The 17,042-nt window shown below is 39.1% G+C and overlaps 1 protein-coding gene across 1 annotated transcript in view; it reads left to right on the top strand.

Annotated features, from left to right (window-relative positions):
- The window catches only part of CCDC178 (coiled-coil domain containing 178), a 408,302-nt gene that overhangs the window by 34,982 nt on the left and 356,278 nt on the right, over window positions 1-17,042 (top strand). The window contains exon 2 of the mRNA XM_025273247.3: window positions 2,428-2,508. Within this exon, the coding sequence (XP_025129032.1) occupies window positions 2,451-2,508 (58 nt within the window). The 5' untranslated portion in view covers window positions 2,428-2,450. The remainder of the gene's footprint in view (window positions 1-2,427; window positions 2,509-17,042) is intronic.

Below are 17,042 nucleotides of genomic sequence, written 5' to 3'. Positions count from 1 at the left end.
TAGTTTCCACTTCTTATTGCCAAGAAGAGGTTGTGGGTCCTAGCTTCCAACTAGACTTTCTGTGACACCTCCCTCACTGGGAGAGGTAGGGATGCCCAGTCACTGCTTCCTACATGGACACCACTAACACCATAGAGAGCGTGTGGTCCTCCTAACTACTGGATTGTAGTGAAAAGTTGTGACTTATGACTAAGCCTGCTCTGAGGCCAACCCACTGGGGAAGAGAAGAGGTGCCTGGTTAGAGCTATAAGGAGGTGTGGATGTCCAGTCTCCCCACAGAGTGTCCGTTGATACTGAGATGGGGGAGGCTGCCTCCAACCAGTGGAGATGGAAGTCCTGGATTCCTACAGGACATCAGAGTCTTCTGACATCACACCAGCAAGTAACTAGGGGTGCCCCCTTACCACTTAGCAAGAATGGAAATAATCTTGGCCCCTGATTCTGCCTTTGTGGGGCCAGTTTTTTTCTGTGGTATTTGGCTGGAATAGAGAGACAATTATATAAATGTATTCCCTTTTGCTATACTGCCCCTTTCCTGGTAGTCCCTTGGCTAGAGACAGCAGGTTTTTGTCAGCAATTTATTTGGTCTGTATCCTTTGGCATACTTATCTGGGTTTCTGGTTTCTTTAGTTTCAAGTCTGGAATGTATAAGGCAAAAAGAAAGTCTTGGAAACTCACACCTCATTGTTCCTCTGATCTCAAGGTACCTAGCCAGGCTGCCTTCTTCTCTCCATCTTTTAAAGTCTTATGTTTATTTTATATATAATGTCCATTGTTGTATGTAGGGGAAGGAATAGGGGTAAGTACATTCACTCCATCTTCCTGAAAATGGAGGTTGAGCACATTAAATTTTACATTTGCTTCTGTATTTTCTAATAGTTTCTTTTTATCTGAACTTGTTTCACTAATTCTTTCTTCAGTGTTGTCATGTTGGCTTTTAAACTGAACCAGTGTTTTGGAACCACAGTTACACAGCAGCTTGCAGTTCATGGATTTCTAACTGGCTTATTTTCAAATCTACAGTATCAATCTACATAATTTTAGTTCTGAGATTTTAAAATTTGATATTCTATTTATAAGCATGTTAAGCATAGCTGCTGCTGTTTTACACTGGTAATTCATTATCTGGAGTAACTCTGGAGCAGTTTCTGGTATCTTTCCTTTCTGTTGACTTTTGTTATTTTGTCTCTTTGTGTGCTGGGTTCCCTTTGAGTTTGTGCTGAGTAAGAATCACCTTAATTGATTTTTATCTCATGAGACTTTGAGGCTATTATTATGATCAAATTACATGAGTAATTCTCTCTATCCTTTTTGGGGCTTCCCTTGTGGCACAGCTGGTAAAGAATCTGCCTGCAATGTGGGAGACCTGGGTTCAATCCCTGGGTTGGGAAGATCCCCTGGAGAAGGGAAAGGCTACCCACTCCAGTATTCTGGCCTGGAGAATTCCATGGAGTAGTCCATGGGGTCATTAAGAATTGAACATGCTGCTGCTAAGTCGCTTCAGTTGTGTCCAACTCTGTGTGACCCCATAGACAGCAGCCCACCAGGCTCCCCTGTCCCTGGGATTCTCCAGGCAAGAACACTGAAGTGGGTTGCCATTTCCTCCTCCAATGCATGAAAGTGAAAAGTGAAAGTGAAGTCGCTCAGTTGTGTCCATCTCTTTGGGACCCCACGGACTGCAGCCTACCAGGCTCCTCCCATCCATGGGATTTTCCAGGCAAGAGTACAGGAGTGGGTTGCCCTTGCCTTCTCCAGTCGAACATGACTGAACAACTTTCACTTTCACTTGTATGTAATTGACTTTGTCCACAATACAAAATGTTTTAAAAAGGAATTGAAGGAATGCAGGGAAAAGATGACAGCAAGGTTTAACTTTATCATCTGAAATGAAACAATGAAGGTTCTAAAATTCCCAAAGTGCTGTGAGCCTACAGCCTCAACGCTGAATGCTAAGTTATCTAGTACTCAGGCCAGGTGTCTATTTAAGTTAGCAGAGCAGAGGATCAAAGTTGCCTCGTCAAAGAGAATTTTTACATTTGGTGTTCCTAAATAGATTCATAGTAATCCTCAGAGGAAAAAGTATAATGTTAATTTCCTTGCATTTAAACATAATTTAGTTTTGATTTTATATATAGGCATAGAAATTGAAAGTGAAAGTGGCTCAATTGTGTCCAACTCTGTGACCCATGGACTATGCACTCCATGGCAGAATACTGGAATGGGTAGCCTTTCCCTTCTCCAGGGGATCTTCCCAACCCAGGGATCGAACCCAGGTCTCCCACGTTGCAGGCAGATATATTATATAGGCATTACATTATATTAAATACATATCCTGATATTACCAGTTCTTGAGTTGATAATTTTTAGTGAAATTAAACATAAACTAATTTTGATTCATGATATTTAAATATTTTTCTTTCTAATTAGGTTTCAAATGACTGTAAATAACCATGCCTGAAAAGAAGATAATTTCCTGTTCTCCCATTGGAGGAGAGCAAACCAATAAAGGTAAGTTTATCCTTAAGTGATTTTCTTTGAAACTGAAGTTGCATAGATAAATGCAATTCAGGTCACTCATAGAAGAAAGACAGTTTTAAGGATAGTAATCTTCTCCAAGGCCAGGGGGTCACAAAACCAAAATTTACTGGGGTCAGAAAGATGAGGTAAGCAGAAGGAGTAAATCAGTTTAAGGGAAATTCATTGTATGGCCTGGGCTTCCCTGATGGCTCAGAGGTAAAGAATTTGCCTGCCAATGCACGAGATGTGGGTTCAATTCCTGGTTCAGGAAGATCCCCTAGAGAAGGAAATGGCAACCCTCTCCATTATTCTTGCCTAGAAAATCCCATGGACAAAGGAGCCTGGCAGGCTCCAGTCCATGGGGTTGCAAAAGAGTTGGACACTATTTAGTAACTAAACAACAACTGTCTAAGTTATAATCAATTTCTTTTATAATTACTACTGAAGTATGGTATAGGTAGTACCAAAGGTAGGTAATACAATAATGGTCTGCAGGAGTCAGCTCTTACTAGCTCCTGTGAGCCAACTGTATACACATCTCTTCTCAATTCTACTCTATAGACTGGGTGAAATTGGCTATGGTGATAGTACTTACTGGTTATTAAAATTTTACCAGCATACCATTGAAAAGAAACATACAAAGTTAAAAATGAAAAAAAAAAACAAACTTGTATAATTATATTTTAAAAGTTGTATTACATTTTATTGCTTTACTTTGCATCCTGAATCCCTTTGCATCTTTTATTCTACATCATGTTAGCAGTATAATGTCTTAGCAAGATACAGAATAGAGGTCAGCATACATAGAGTCTCTCAGCATGTAGCTTTGTTCAGTGCTGTTAAAGGTAATATTGTATTTAACTTTAAAACAGTTATAATTCACACACTACCATAAAAATTCATCTCTTTCTTTCAATTTGGTGTTTTCAGTATAATCACAAGGTTTTGCAACCACTGTATTGTATGTTGCTTCAGTCGTGTCCACTCTTTGGGAGCTCATGGACTGCAGCTCTTCAGGCTCCTCTGTCCATGGAATTCTGCAGGCAAGCATACTGGCATGGGTTGGCATTTCCTTCTCTGGGGGATCTTCCCCACCCAGGGATCGAATCTGCATCTCATAAGTCTCCTGCATTGGCAGGCAGGTTCTTTAGCACTAGGGCCACCTGGGAAGCCCTTTTTTTGCCATTATAATTCCAGTATATTTTCATAACCCCCAAAGCACCCCTATACCATTATAGAGCTGCCACTCTCTATTCCCCCTCCACCCAGTCCCTGGCAACCACATATTTACTTGCCTTGTGGGAACATTGTGGGCCTGGTGGGTGTTGACTAGTTCTTGGTGAAGCCAGGCAGCATAGCCTTCATTGAGCCTGCCCACTACACGTGCATGGTAAAATTCAGTGTAAGGCCCATGGTCAGGCTCGCTGTGGAATGCAAGAACCCAGCTGCTCCCTCCAAGCCGGGCAGGAGGAGCGGCCAAAGCCACAGGCCAAATGGGATCTGGAAGGGTGATGCATCATGGAGGAGTCAGGGAACATGCCTTTGCGGGTGCAGTTGATCCACACCCGGTGATATGCTGGGAGGACCTCACTTGCAGCCCCTATCAAGAAATCCAGTCAGGTCAACTGGTCCTGTGAAGTCGTCGGCGAAAGAGTCAAATGCACTTTGCCTATTCAAGAACTGCGACAGGCACGACCGGCTGCACATGGAAGTGTTGTCCTTCTCCGATGGCCTGACAATGGACATCAAGAGAGAGGTGTTGTCGGCCATCAGGAGCCCAAGCATCCACCCGCTACCTGACAAAGTTGGAGGGGGACGTGGCCGAGAATCGCAAAATGTGGTGCTTGGGGCCGCCGGCACCAGCCTGACCTCCTCAAGGACATCACCAAGAGTGTGCGGTCCCTCAAGGAGATCATGTATGGCGTGTTGACTGGTGTCCCGGGAGGCGCTGCGCCAGGAGGACGCGCGGGACATGCGCTTTGAGGTCCTTGATGTAACGCCGCCCAGGGGTGCCACACAGATCACGCCCACTGCCCGCCTGGTGCCGCCTCTAGGCCGCGTACCTACTGCCAGCCCGGGTTCATGGAGCCCGGTATTTTGTGGAGACCCGGTGTCAGGAGCAACTGTTCAGTGGCATCCATGGTATCCGCTGGTACAGAAGCGGGGCCGCATCTTCCAGCAGCCCCAGGTGGCCTGCACCCCCATATTTGTCATGAAGGCCTGTCAGCATCCTTTGGCCTCACCGCCGACCTGAGGTCCCACAGAGGTGGGCGGCCAGTCCTTCCCGAGGGTTTGTGTGACCACTTTCAGTCCGGCCCAAAGGAGTGTTTGCCGACACCAGCGCCCCAGCCAGGTCGCAGTGGCGACGTGCAAGCGCAGAGGCCTGAAGGAAGGCATGGCCACTACACAACTTCCAGGACAATTCTTGGCGTGGCACAAGCTCAGCCATGATTGCCCGCAGCGTCCAGCCGGGATTTCTCAAGATACCGCGAGAACGTCGAGAGGCAGGGATGCTCTGCTCATGGGATTCAGGTGCACACTAGGTGTTAACCTGTCAACCTTAAAGCTTGATGGCCTTTCTTCTGATGTTTAATCAGGATTTCATAGGTAACAGAATTGCTTTTATAGCAGGGACTTATTTGGTGGCTGGGGGTGTGGGGAGGAGAGATGGGAGGCTGTTTCCGACAGTTCATATAAATGAATGGGTGAAATAGTTGGGTTTGTCTTTCTTCTTTTAAATTATAACTATGTCGAGATTCTTTTTTGTGTCTGAATAATATTCCGTTGTATGAATATTCCACATATTGTTTTATAAATTCATCAGTAGATGGGTATTTGGATTATTTCCACTTTGGGGCTGTTATGAATAATGTTGTTATGAATACTGAAGTACAAGTTTTTTATATGGACATCTGTTTTCACTTCTGTTTGCACTGGATGGAATTGGGTCATTTGGTAACTTGATGTTTGACCTTCTGAGTAATTGCCAATTTTTTTTTTCCCCAAAGCAGCTGCAATATTTTACATTCCAAACAGCAATATATGAGGATTCCTGTTTTTCTACCCCTTGTCTACACTTGTTAAATTCTGTTAGTTTTTTAAAGCTTTATTAGAGCAATCTTAGTGGGTGTGAAATGGCATCTTTTTGTGGTTTTGATTTGCATTTCTCTAATAATTAATGATGAGGATCTTTAAATATCTCTGCTGTCACTTGTATATCTTCTTTGGAGAAATACCTCTTTAAATCTTTGGCCCATTTTTAAATTGGGTTGTTAGTATTTTTCTACTATTGAGTCATACTAATTCTTTATATTTTTTAGAAACTAGACTTTTATCAGATATATGATTTATAAATGTTTTGCTTGTAGTAAGGGTTGTGTTTTCACTTTCCTTTTTTGGAGTTTTTATATGACTTTTTAAAAATTGAGATATAGTTGATTTATAGTGTTTCAGGTGTACAGCAAAGTGATTCAGTTAGTGTTTTCACTTTGTTGATACTGCCCTTTGCAGCACAAAATTTTTATTTTTGTCCCTTTGATGTCATATCCAAGGTAACATATATTTACTCCTCCTTTTCACATATATTCACTCCTATGTTTTTTTATGAGTTATAGTTTTGTCTCTTGTAGTTAAGTTTATAATCCATTTTGAGTTAATTTATGACATGGTTTGAGGTAGGAGTCAAAATTCATTCTTTTGCATTCATTTACCCAGTACTGACTGTTGAAAAATGACTGTTCTTTCCTCACAGAATAATCTTGGCATGCTTGTAAAAATCAACTGACTGTAAATATGGGTTTATATCAGGAATCTTAATTCTATTCCATTGAGCTACATGTTTGTCTTTATGGCAATACCACACTGGCTGATTATTATGGATTTGTAGTAATTTTTGAAATCAGGAAGTATGATCCCTCCAAGTTTGCTCTTCTTTTTCAAGATTAATTCGACTAAACTAGGTCCCTTGCATTTCCATGTTAGGGTCAGTTTGAGAATTTCTGGGGAAAAATGGCTATTGAAATTTGATAGAAATTGCATTGAACCTGTAGATCATTTTGAAGAGTTTTGGTGTCTTCAAAAAGTTATGTCTTAGAATCCACTAACACAAGGTATTTTTCTATTAATTTAGATATTTTTTTCACTGTTTTGTATGTAGATTCTAGTGAAACTTAAGCCAAACAAATTTTGCACTTATTTTGTTAATTTTATTCCTATTTTATTTTTTTGATGCTTTTATTGTATCTTGTATGCTTTTTATTTCACTTTCTTGCCTAATGACTCTGACTCAAACCTGCAGAACAGTGTTGAGTAAAAATGAAAGAGTCTAGATACGGTTGCCTTTTTCCTGGTCTTAGAGGAAAGAAACTTCATTCTTTACTGTAATATCTTATGTTAGGTATGGATTTTTTACAAGGTAAAAAAATCATGTTGAACAAGTTTTCTACTATTCCTATTTTGCTGAGTGTTTTTTATTTTTAATCAAGAATTGGTTTGAATTTTGTCAGAAATTTTTCTACATCTATTGAAATGTGTTTGTTTCTTCTTTTTATTAATATTAATATCCATATTACTGTTTGATTTACATGTTGAAATATTTATGGGCTACATCTCACTTGGATATGATGTATAATTCTTTTAACATGCCTCTAGACTTAGTTTCGGAGAAGGCAATGGCACCCCACTCCAGTACTCTTGCCTGGAAAATCCCATGGACAGAGGAGCCTGGTAGGCTGCAGTCCGTGGGGTTGCTATGAGTCGGACAAGACTGAGCGACTTCACTTTCACTTTCCACTTTCATACATTGAAGAAGGAAATGGCAACCCACTCTAGTGTTCTTGCCTGGAGAATCCCAGGGATAGGGGAGCCTGGAGGGCTGCCATCTATGGGGTCGCACAGAGTCAGACACGACTGAAGAGACTTAGCAGCAACAGCAGACTTAGTCTGGTAGTATGTTGTGAGGATCCATATTCCTAAGGAAGTATTTTTTTATATATTCTTCTTTTCTTGTAATGTATTTGTCTAGTTTTGCTGTTGGGGTTATATGGGGCTCATATATATATTTAGCAAGTGTCGATCCTCTTTCATTTTTTGGCAAAACTTATTAAGCTTTAGTGAAATATTCTTTAAATATTTGATAATGTTCACCAATGAAGCCTTGTGTTCAAGGATTTTTTCTTTGTGGAAGGATTTCTTTTTTTACTGTTTTAGTTTTTTTTTTTACTTGTTATAGTTCTATTCAGACTTTTTATTTTTCCTTGAATCAGTTTGGTAGTTTGTGGCTTTCTAGGAATTTGTTAATTTCATTTAGATTACGTAATTTATTGGCAGACACTTGTTTATAGTATTCTCTTATAAACTACTCACTAAGATAGTAATATGCTTCTTTCATTCTAGCTTTTAGTACTTTGAGTGATGACTTTTTGTTCCCTTGGTTAGTTAGGCTAAAGTTTGTCAATTTTGTTAACCTTTTCAAAGAACCACCTATACTGTTTTCCACAAATGTATCAAATTATTAGTAGTGTGGGTATATCAGTATTGTCACAACTAACCACATCGTATCTAATTATTATTATATAGTTCACTTCAGTTAAGGTGAATTGCTCAATCCCATCCGACTCTTCATAACCCCATGGACTGCAGCACGCCAGGCTTTCCTGTCCATCACCAACTGCCAGAGCCTACTCAAACTCATGTTCATCATGTTGGTGATTCCATCCAACCGTCTCATCCTCTGTCGTCCCCTTCTCCTCCCTCCTTCAATCTTTCCCAGCATCAGGGTCTTTTCCAATGAGTCAGTTCTTCACATCAGGTGGCCAAAGTATTGGAGTTTCAGCTTCAGCATCAGTCCTTCCAATGAATATTCAGGACTGATTTCCTTTAGGACTGACAGGTTGGATCTCCTTGCAGTCCAAGGAACTCTCAAGAGTCTTTTCCAACACCACAGTTCAAAAGCATCAGTTCTTCAGTGCTCAGCTTTCTTTATAGTCCCGCTCTCACATCCATACATGACTACTGGAAAAACCATAGCTTTGACTAGACAGACCTTTGTTGGCAAAGTAATGTCTCTGCTTTTTAATATGCTGTCAATGTTGGTCATACTTTTCTTCCAAGGAGCAAGTGTCTGTTAATTTCATGGCTGCAGTCACCATCTGCAGTGCTTTTGAAGCCCAGAAAAATAGTCTCTCACTGTTTCTATTGTTTTCCCATCTATTTGTCATGAAGTGATGGGACTGGATGCCGTGATCTTAGTTTTCTGAATGTTGAGTTTTTTTTTTTTGTTTTTTTTTTTTTTGCCTTCCTTTTTATTTAATTTAAAAAAAAATTTTTTTTATTTTTAAACTTTACATAATTGTATTAGTTTTGCCAAATATCAAAATGAATCCGCCACAGGTATACATGTGTTCCCCACCCTGAACCCTCCTCCCTCCTCCCTCCCCATACCATCCCTCTGGGTCATCCCAGTGCACTAGCCCCAAGCATCCAGTATTGTGCATCGAACCTGGACTGGCAACTCGTTTCATACATGATATTTTACATGTTTCAATGCCATTCTCCCAAATCTTCCCACCCTCTCCCTCTCCCACAGAGTCCATAAGACTGTTCTATACATCAGTGTCTCTTTTGCTGTCTTGTACACAGGGTTATTGTTACCATCTTTCTAAATTCCATATATATGCATTAGTATACTGTATTGGTGTTTCTCTTTCTGGCTTACTTCACTCTGTATAATAGGCTCCAGTTTCATCCACCTCATTAGAACTGATTCAAATGTATTCTTTTTAATGGCTGAGTAATACTCCATTGTGTATATGTACCACAGCTTTCTTATCCATTCGTCTGCTGATGGACATCTAGGTTGCTTCCATGTCCTGGCTATTATAAACAGTGCTGTGATGAACATTGGGGTACACGTGTCTCTTTCCCTTCTGGTTTCCTCAGTGTGTATGCCCAGGAGTGGGATTGCTGAATCATAAGGCGGTTCTATTTCCAGTTTTTTAAGGAATCTCCACACTGTTCTCCATAGTGGCTGTACTAGTTTGCATTCCCACCAACAGTGTAAGAGGGTTCCCTTTTCTCCACACCCTCTCCAGCATTTATTACTTGTAGACTTTTGGATCGCAGCCATTCTGGCTGGTGTGAAATGGTACCTCATAGTGGTTTTGATTTGCATTTCTCTGGTAATGAGTGATGTTGAGCATCTTTTCATGTGTTTGTTAGCCTTCTGTATGTCTTCTTTGGAGAAATGTCTATTTAGTTCTTTGGCCCATTTTTTGATTGGGTCATTTATTTTTCTGGAGTTGAGCTGTAGGAGTTGCTTGTATATTTTTGAGATTAGTTGTTTGTCAGTTGCTTCATTTGCTATTATTTTCTCCCATTCTGAAGGCTGTCTTTTCACCTTGCTAATAGTTTCCTTTGATGTGCAGAAGCTTCTAAGGTTAATTAGGTCCCATTTGTTTATTTTTGCTTTTATTTCCAATATTCTGGGAGGTGGGTCATAGAGGATCCTGCTGTGATGTATGTCAGAGAGTGTTTTGCCTGTGTTCTCCTCTAGGAGTTTTTAGTTTCTGGTCTTACGTTTAGATCTTTAATCCATTTTGAGTTTATTTTTGTGTATGGTGTTAGAAAGTGTTCTAGTTTCATTCTTTTACAAGTGGTTGACCAGATTTCCCAGCACCACTTGTTAAAGAGGTTGTCTTTAATCTATTGTATATTCTTGCCTCCTTTGTCAAAGATAAGGTGTCCATATGTGCGTGGATTTATCTCTGGGCTTTCTATTTTGTTCCATTGATCTATATTTCTGTCTTTGTGCCAGTACCATACTGTCTTGATGACTGTGGCTTTGTAGTAGAGCCTGAAGTCAGGTAGGTTGATTCCTCCAGTTCCATTCTTCTTTCTCAAGATCGTTTTGGCTATTCGAGGTTTTTTGTATTTCCATACAAATTGTGAAATTATTTGTTCTAGCTCTGTGAAGAATGCTGTTGGTAGCTTGATAGGGATTGCATTGAATCTATAAATTGCTTTGGGTAGTATACTCATTTTCACTATATTGATTCTTCCAATCCATGAACATGGTATATTTCTCCATCTGTTAGTGTCCTCTTTGATTTCTTTCACCAGTGTTTTATAGTTTTCTATATATAGGTCTTTAGTTTCTTTAGGTAGATATATTCCTAAGTATTTTATTCTTTCCGTTGCAATGGTGAATGGAATTGTTTCCTTAATTTCTCTTTCTGTTTTCTCATTATTAGTGTATAGGAATGCAAGGGATTTCTGTGTGTTCATTTTATATCCTGCAACTTTACTATAGTCATTGATTAGTTCTAGTAATTTTCTGGTGGAGTCTTTAGGGTTTTCTATGTAGAAGATCATGTCATCTGCAAATAGTGAGAGTTTTACTTCTTTTCCAATTTGGATTCCTTTTATTTCTTCTTCTGCTCTGATTGCTGTGGCCAAAACTTCCAAAACTATGTTGAATAGTAATGGTGAAAGTGGGCACCCTTGTCTTGTTCCTGACTTTAGAGGAAATGCTTTCAATTTTTCACCATTGAGGATAATGTTTGCTGTGTGTTTGTCATATATAGCTTTTATTATGTTGAGGTATGTTCCTTCTATTCCTGCTTTCTGGAGAGTTTTTATCATAAATGGATGTTGAATTTTGTCAAAGGCTTTCTCTGCATCTATTGAGATAATCATATGGTTTTTATTTTTCAATTTGTTAATGTGGTGTATTACATTGATTGATTTGCGGATATTGAAGAATCCTTGCATCCCTGGGATAAAGCCCACTTGGTCATGGTGTATGATCTTTTTAATGTGTTGTTGGATTCTGATTGCTAGAATTTTGTTAAGGATTTTTGCATCTATGTTCATCAGTGATATTGGCCTGTAGTTTTCTTTTTTTGTGGCATCTTTGTCAGGTTTTGGTATTAGGGTGATGGTGGCCTCATAGAATGAGTTTGGAAGTTTACCTTCCTCTGCAATTTTCTGGAAGAGTTTGAGCAGGATAGGTATTAGCTCTTCTCTAAATTTTTGGTAGAATTCAGCTGTGAAGCCGTCTGGACCTGGGCTTTTGTTTGCTGGAAGATTTTTGATTACAGTTTCAATTTCTGTGCTTGTGATGGGTCTGTTAAGATTTTCTATTTCTTCCTGCTCGAGTTTTGGAAAGTTGTACTTTTCTAAGAATTTGTCCATTTCTTCCACATTGTCCATTTTATTGGCATATAATTGTTGATAGTAGTCTCTTATGATCCTTTGTATTTCTGTGTTGTCTGTTGTGATCTCTCCATTTTCATTTCTAATTTTATTGATTTGATTTTTCTCCCTTTGTTTCTTGATGAGTCTGGCTAATGGTTTGTCAATTTTATTTATCCTTTCAAAGAACCAGCTTTTGGTTTTGTTGATTTTTGCTACGGTCTCTTTTGTTTCTTTTGAATTTATTTCTGCTCTAATTTTTAAGATTTCTTTCCTTCTACTAACCCTGGGGTTCTTCATTTCTTCCTTTTCTAATTGCTTTAGGTGTAGAGTTAGGTTATTTATTTGACTTTTTTCTTGTTTCTTGAGGTGTGCTTGTATTGCTATGAACTTTCCCCTTAGGACTGCTTTTACAGTGTCCCACAGGTTTTGGGTTGTTGTGTTTTCATTTTCATTCGTTTCTATGCAAATTTTGATTTCTTTTTTGATTTCTTCTGTGATTTGTTGGTTATTCAGCAGTGTGTTGTTCAGCCTCCATATGTTGGATTTTTTAATAGTTTTTCTCCTGTACTTGAGATCTAATCTTACTGCATTGTGGTCAGAAAAGATGCTTGGAATGATTTCTATTTTTTTGAATTTACCAAGGCTAGCTTTATGGCCCAGGATGTGATCTATCCTGGAGAAGGTTCCATGTGCACTTGAGCAAAAGGTGAAATTCATTGTTTTGGGATGAAATGTCCTATAGATATCAATTAGGTCTAACTGGTCTATTGTATCATTTAAAGTTTGTGTTTCCTTGTTAATTTTCTGTTTAGTTGATCTATCCATAGGTGTGAGTGGGGTATTAAAGTCTCCCACTATTATTGTGTTACTGTTAATTTCTCCTTTCATACTTGTTAGCATTTGTCTTACATACTGCGGTGCTCCCGTGTTGGGTGCATATATATTTATAATTGTTATATCTTCTTCTTGGATTGATCCTTTGATCATTATGTAGTGACCGTCTTTGTCTCTTTTCACAGCCTTTGTTTTAAAGTCTATTTTATCTGATATGAGTATTGCTACTCCTGCTTTCTTTTGGTCCCTATTTGCATGGAAAATCTTTTTCCAGCCCTTCACTTTCAGTCTGTATGTGTTCCCTGTTTTGAGGTGGGTCTCTTGTAGACAACATATGTAGGGGTCTTGTTTTTGTATCCATTCAGCCAGTCTTTGTCTTTTGGTTGGGGCATTCAACCCATTTACGTTTAAGGTAATTACTGATAAGTATGATCCCGTTGCCATTTACTTTATTGTTTTGGGTTCGAATTTATACACCGTTTTTGTGTTTCCTGTCTAGAGAATATCCTTAAGTATTTGTTGGAGAGTTGGTTTGGTGGTGCAGAATTCTCTCAGCTTTTGCTTGTCTGAAAAGCTTTTGATTTCTCCTTCATACTTGAATGAGATCCTTGCTGGGTACAATAATCTGGGCTGTAGGTTATTTTCTTTCATCACTTTAAGTATGCCTTGCCATTCCCTCCTGGCTTGAAGAGATCAGCTGTTATCCTTATGGGAATTCCCTTGTGTGTTATTTGTTGTTTTTCCCTTGCTGCTTTTAATATTTGTTCTTTGTGTTTGATCTTTGTTAATTTGACTAATATGTGTCTTAGGGTGTTTCACCTTGGGTTTATCCTGTTTGGGACTCTCTGGGTTTCTTGGACTTGGGTGATTATTTCCTTCCCCATTTTAGGGAAGTTTTCAACTATTATCTCCTCAAGTATTTTCTCATGGTATTTCTTTTTGTCTTCTTCTTCTGGGACCCCTATGATTCGAATGTTGTAGCGTTTAATATTGTCCTGGAGGTCTCTGAGATTGTCCTTATTTCTTTTAATTCGTTTTTCTTTTTTCCTCTCTGATTCATTTATTTCTACCATTCTATCTTCTAATTCACTAATCCTATCTTCTGCCTCTGTTATTCTACTATTTGTTGCCTCCAGAGTGTTTTTAATTTCATTTATTGCATTATTCATTATATATTGACTCTTTTTTATTTCTTCTAGGTCCTTGTTAAACCTTTCTTGCATCTTCTCAATCCTTGTCTCCAGGCTATTTATCTGTGATTCCATTTTGATTTCAAGATTTTGGATCAATTTCACTATCATTATTCGGAATTCTTTATCAGGTAGATTCCCTATCTCTTCCTCTTTTGTTTTGTTTGGTGGACATTTATCCTGTTCCTTTATCTGCTGGGTATTCCTCTGTCTCTTCATCTTGTTTAAATTGCTGAGTTTGGGGTGTCCTTTCTGTATTCTGGCAGTTTGTGGAGTTCTCTTTATTGTGGCGTTTCCTCGCTGTGTGTGGGTTTGTACAGGTGGCTTGTCAAGGTTTCCTGGTTAGGGAAGCTTGTGTTCTGGTGGGTGGAGCTGTATTTCTTCTCTCTGGAGTGCAATGAAGTGTCCACTAATGAGTTATGAGATGTCTATGGTTTTGGGGTGACTTAGGGCAGCCTTTATCTTGAAGCTCAGGGCTGTGTTCCTTTGTTGCTGGAGAATTTGCTTGGAATGTCTTGCCCTGAAACTTGTTGGCCCTTGTGTGGTGCTTGGTTTCAGTGTCAGTATGGAGGCGTTTGATGAGCTCCTGTCAATTAATGTTCCTTGGAGTCAGGAGTTCCCTGGAGTCAGGGTTTGGACTTAAGCCTCCTACTTCCAGTTATCAGTCTTATTTTTACAGTAGTTTCAAAACTTCTCCTTCTATACAGCACCATTGATAAAACATCTACGTTAAAGATGAAAAGTTTCTCTACTGTGAGGGTCACTCAGAGAGGTTCACAGCGTTACATGGAGAGGAGAAGAGGGAGGAGGGAGTTAGAGGTGACCCAAATGAGAGGAGGTGGAATCAATAGTGGAGAGAGTGGGCTAGCCAGTAGTCACTTCCTTGTGTGCACTCCACAACTGGACCGCTCAGAGATGTTCACGGAGTTATACAGAGTTTTAAGCCAACTTTTTCACTCTCCTCTTTCACTTTCATCAAGAGGCTCTTTAGTTCTTCTTTGCTTTCTGCCATAAGGGTGGTGTCATCTGCGTATCTGACGTTAATGATAGGTCTCCTGGCAGTCTTGATTCCAGCTTGTGCTTCATCCAACCCAGCATTTCTCATGATGTACTCTGCATATAAGTTAAAAAAGCAGGGTGGCAATATACAGCCTTGACATACTCCTTTCCCGATTTGGAACCAGTCTGGTGTTCCACGTCCAGTTCTAACTGTTGCTTCTTGACCTGCATACAGATTTCTCAGGAGGCAGGTCAGGTGCCCTGGTAGTCCTCTTGAAGAATTTTCCACAGTTTGTTGTGATCCACACTGTCAAAGGCTTTGCCATAGTCAATACAGAAAAAATAGATATTTTTCTTTAATTCTTTTGCTTTTTCTGTGATCCAATGGATGTTGACAATTTGATATCTGGTTTCTCTGCCTTTTATAAATCCAGCTGACCATGTGGAAGTTCACGGTTCACATACTGTTGAAGCCTTGTAGAATTTTGAACATTACTTTGCTAGCGTGTGAGATGAGTGCAATTGTGCAGTAGTTTGAATGTCCTTTGGCATTGCCTTTTGGGGGATTGGAATGAAAACTGACCTTTTCTAGTCCTGTGGCCACTGCTGAGTTTTCCAAATTTACTGGTGTATTGAGTGCAGCACTTTCACAGCATCATCTTTTAGGTTTGAAATAGCTCAACTGGAATTCCATCACCTCCACTAGCTTTGTTCGTAGTGATACTTCCTAAGGCCCACTTGACTTCACATTCCAGGATGTCTGGCTCTAGGTGAGTGATCACACCATCATGGTTACCTGGGTCATGAAGATCTTTTTTTGTATAGTTCTGTGTATTCTTGCCACAATATAAATTTAAAATTGCTCTAATTTAAATTTAAAGTTGCTCTAATTTACATTTTTATTATCAAAGAGAAATAAATAATTGTATATGCTTATTTAATCTTTTTATTTACTCTTGTTCGAACCTTCTGATGGTGATTTGGTAATTTTTATAAACATGAATGGCTCAGCAGTAAAGAATCTGCCTCCGTTGCAAAAGATGCAAGAGACGTGGGTCTGACCCCTGGGTCCAGTCCTTAGGTTGCAAAGATCCCATCAAGGAGGAAATGGCAACCCACCACAGGATTCTTGCCTGAAAATTTTTGTTTATTTCAAACGGTGCTCTAGAAACATCCTTGTACACATATTCTGTGTGACTAAGATATACTTACTAATAGAACTGATAGGTACATGGTATGTGTGTCGTTGACTTTATTGAATAATATACTCGCTAATTTCCAATGCCATGGCAGTGTAGGAATGTTTCAGTTGCTCCATTTTCTTTCTACCACTTGATATTACTACACTTTTAAATTATTAGCCATTTACATATTACTTAAGTGTATCTAATTGTGATTTTCATTTGAACTTTTCTGTCTGCTATGAAGTTGAATTTTTTTTATGTACTTTTGGGCATTTTGGTTTTTATTTTTTGAAATTGACTATTTGTGTCTTTTTTTCTGATTTTCTAATGAGTCACATAGTTTTTCTTCTTGATTTGTAAGAGGTCTTAATTTAATGTGAATAATAGCCTGAAATCAATTGTATGTAGCTAATATCCTCTTATACTTGTGCTTTATATTTTTAATTTACTTATTATTTAGTATCGCCTTTTGATGAACAATGGAGAAGGCAATGGCACCCCACTCCAGTACTCTTGCTTGGAAAATCCCATGGATGGAGGAGCCTGGTAGGCTGCAGTCCATGGGGTCTCAAAGAGTCGGACACGACTGAGCGACTTCACTTTCACTTTTCACTTTTACGCATTGGAGAAAGAAATGGCAACCCACTCCAGTGTTCTTGCCTGGAGAATCCCAGGGATGGGAAAGCCTGGTGGGCTGCAGTCTATGAGGTCGCACAGAGTCGGACACGACTGAAGTGACTTAGCAGCAGTAGCAGTTTGATGAACAAAAGTTTTATTTTTTCAAGCTTTTTATATGTTATTTCTTTCTATATTTTTTCTTATCTATATGTCATTTTTCTTCTCTATATGTCTATTTCTTTTTATATGTTATTAAGACAGTCTCTACCCTGAGATTATGAAGATATCCATCCACATTCTGTCTCAACATTTTTGAGTTTTGACTTTCACATTTAGGTTTCAGTCCACCTCATATTGATTTTTTGTGTTATTTGAGTTGTGGTGTTTACTACTCTTTGCAGTTGATTACTTTTGACTCTATACTAATTATTATTCTTGGAAAATTATTTCTGGGCATTTCATGAAACCTAAGAAATAGATGATTTCTTCTGCATTACATTTGCTT

This window comes from Bubalus bubalis, chromosome 22 (genome assembly GCF_019923935.1).
Source record: "Bubalus bubalis isolate 160015118507 breed Murrah chromosome 22, NDDB_SH_1, whole genome shotgun sequence".
NCBI classification, from domain to species: Eukaryota; Metazoa; Chordata; class Mammalia; order Artiodactyla; family Bovidae; genus Bubalus; species Bubalus bubalis.
This window is presented reverse-complemented; position numbering and strand designations above follow the sequence as displayed.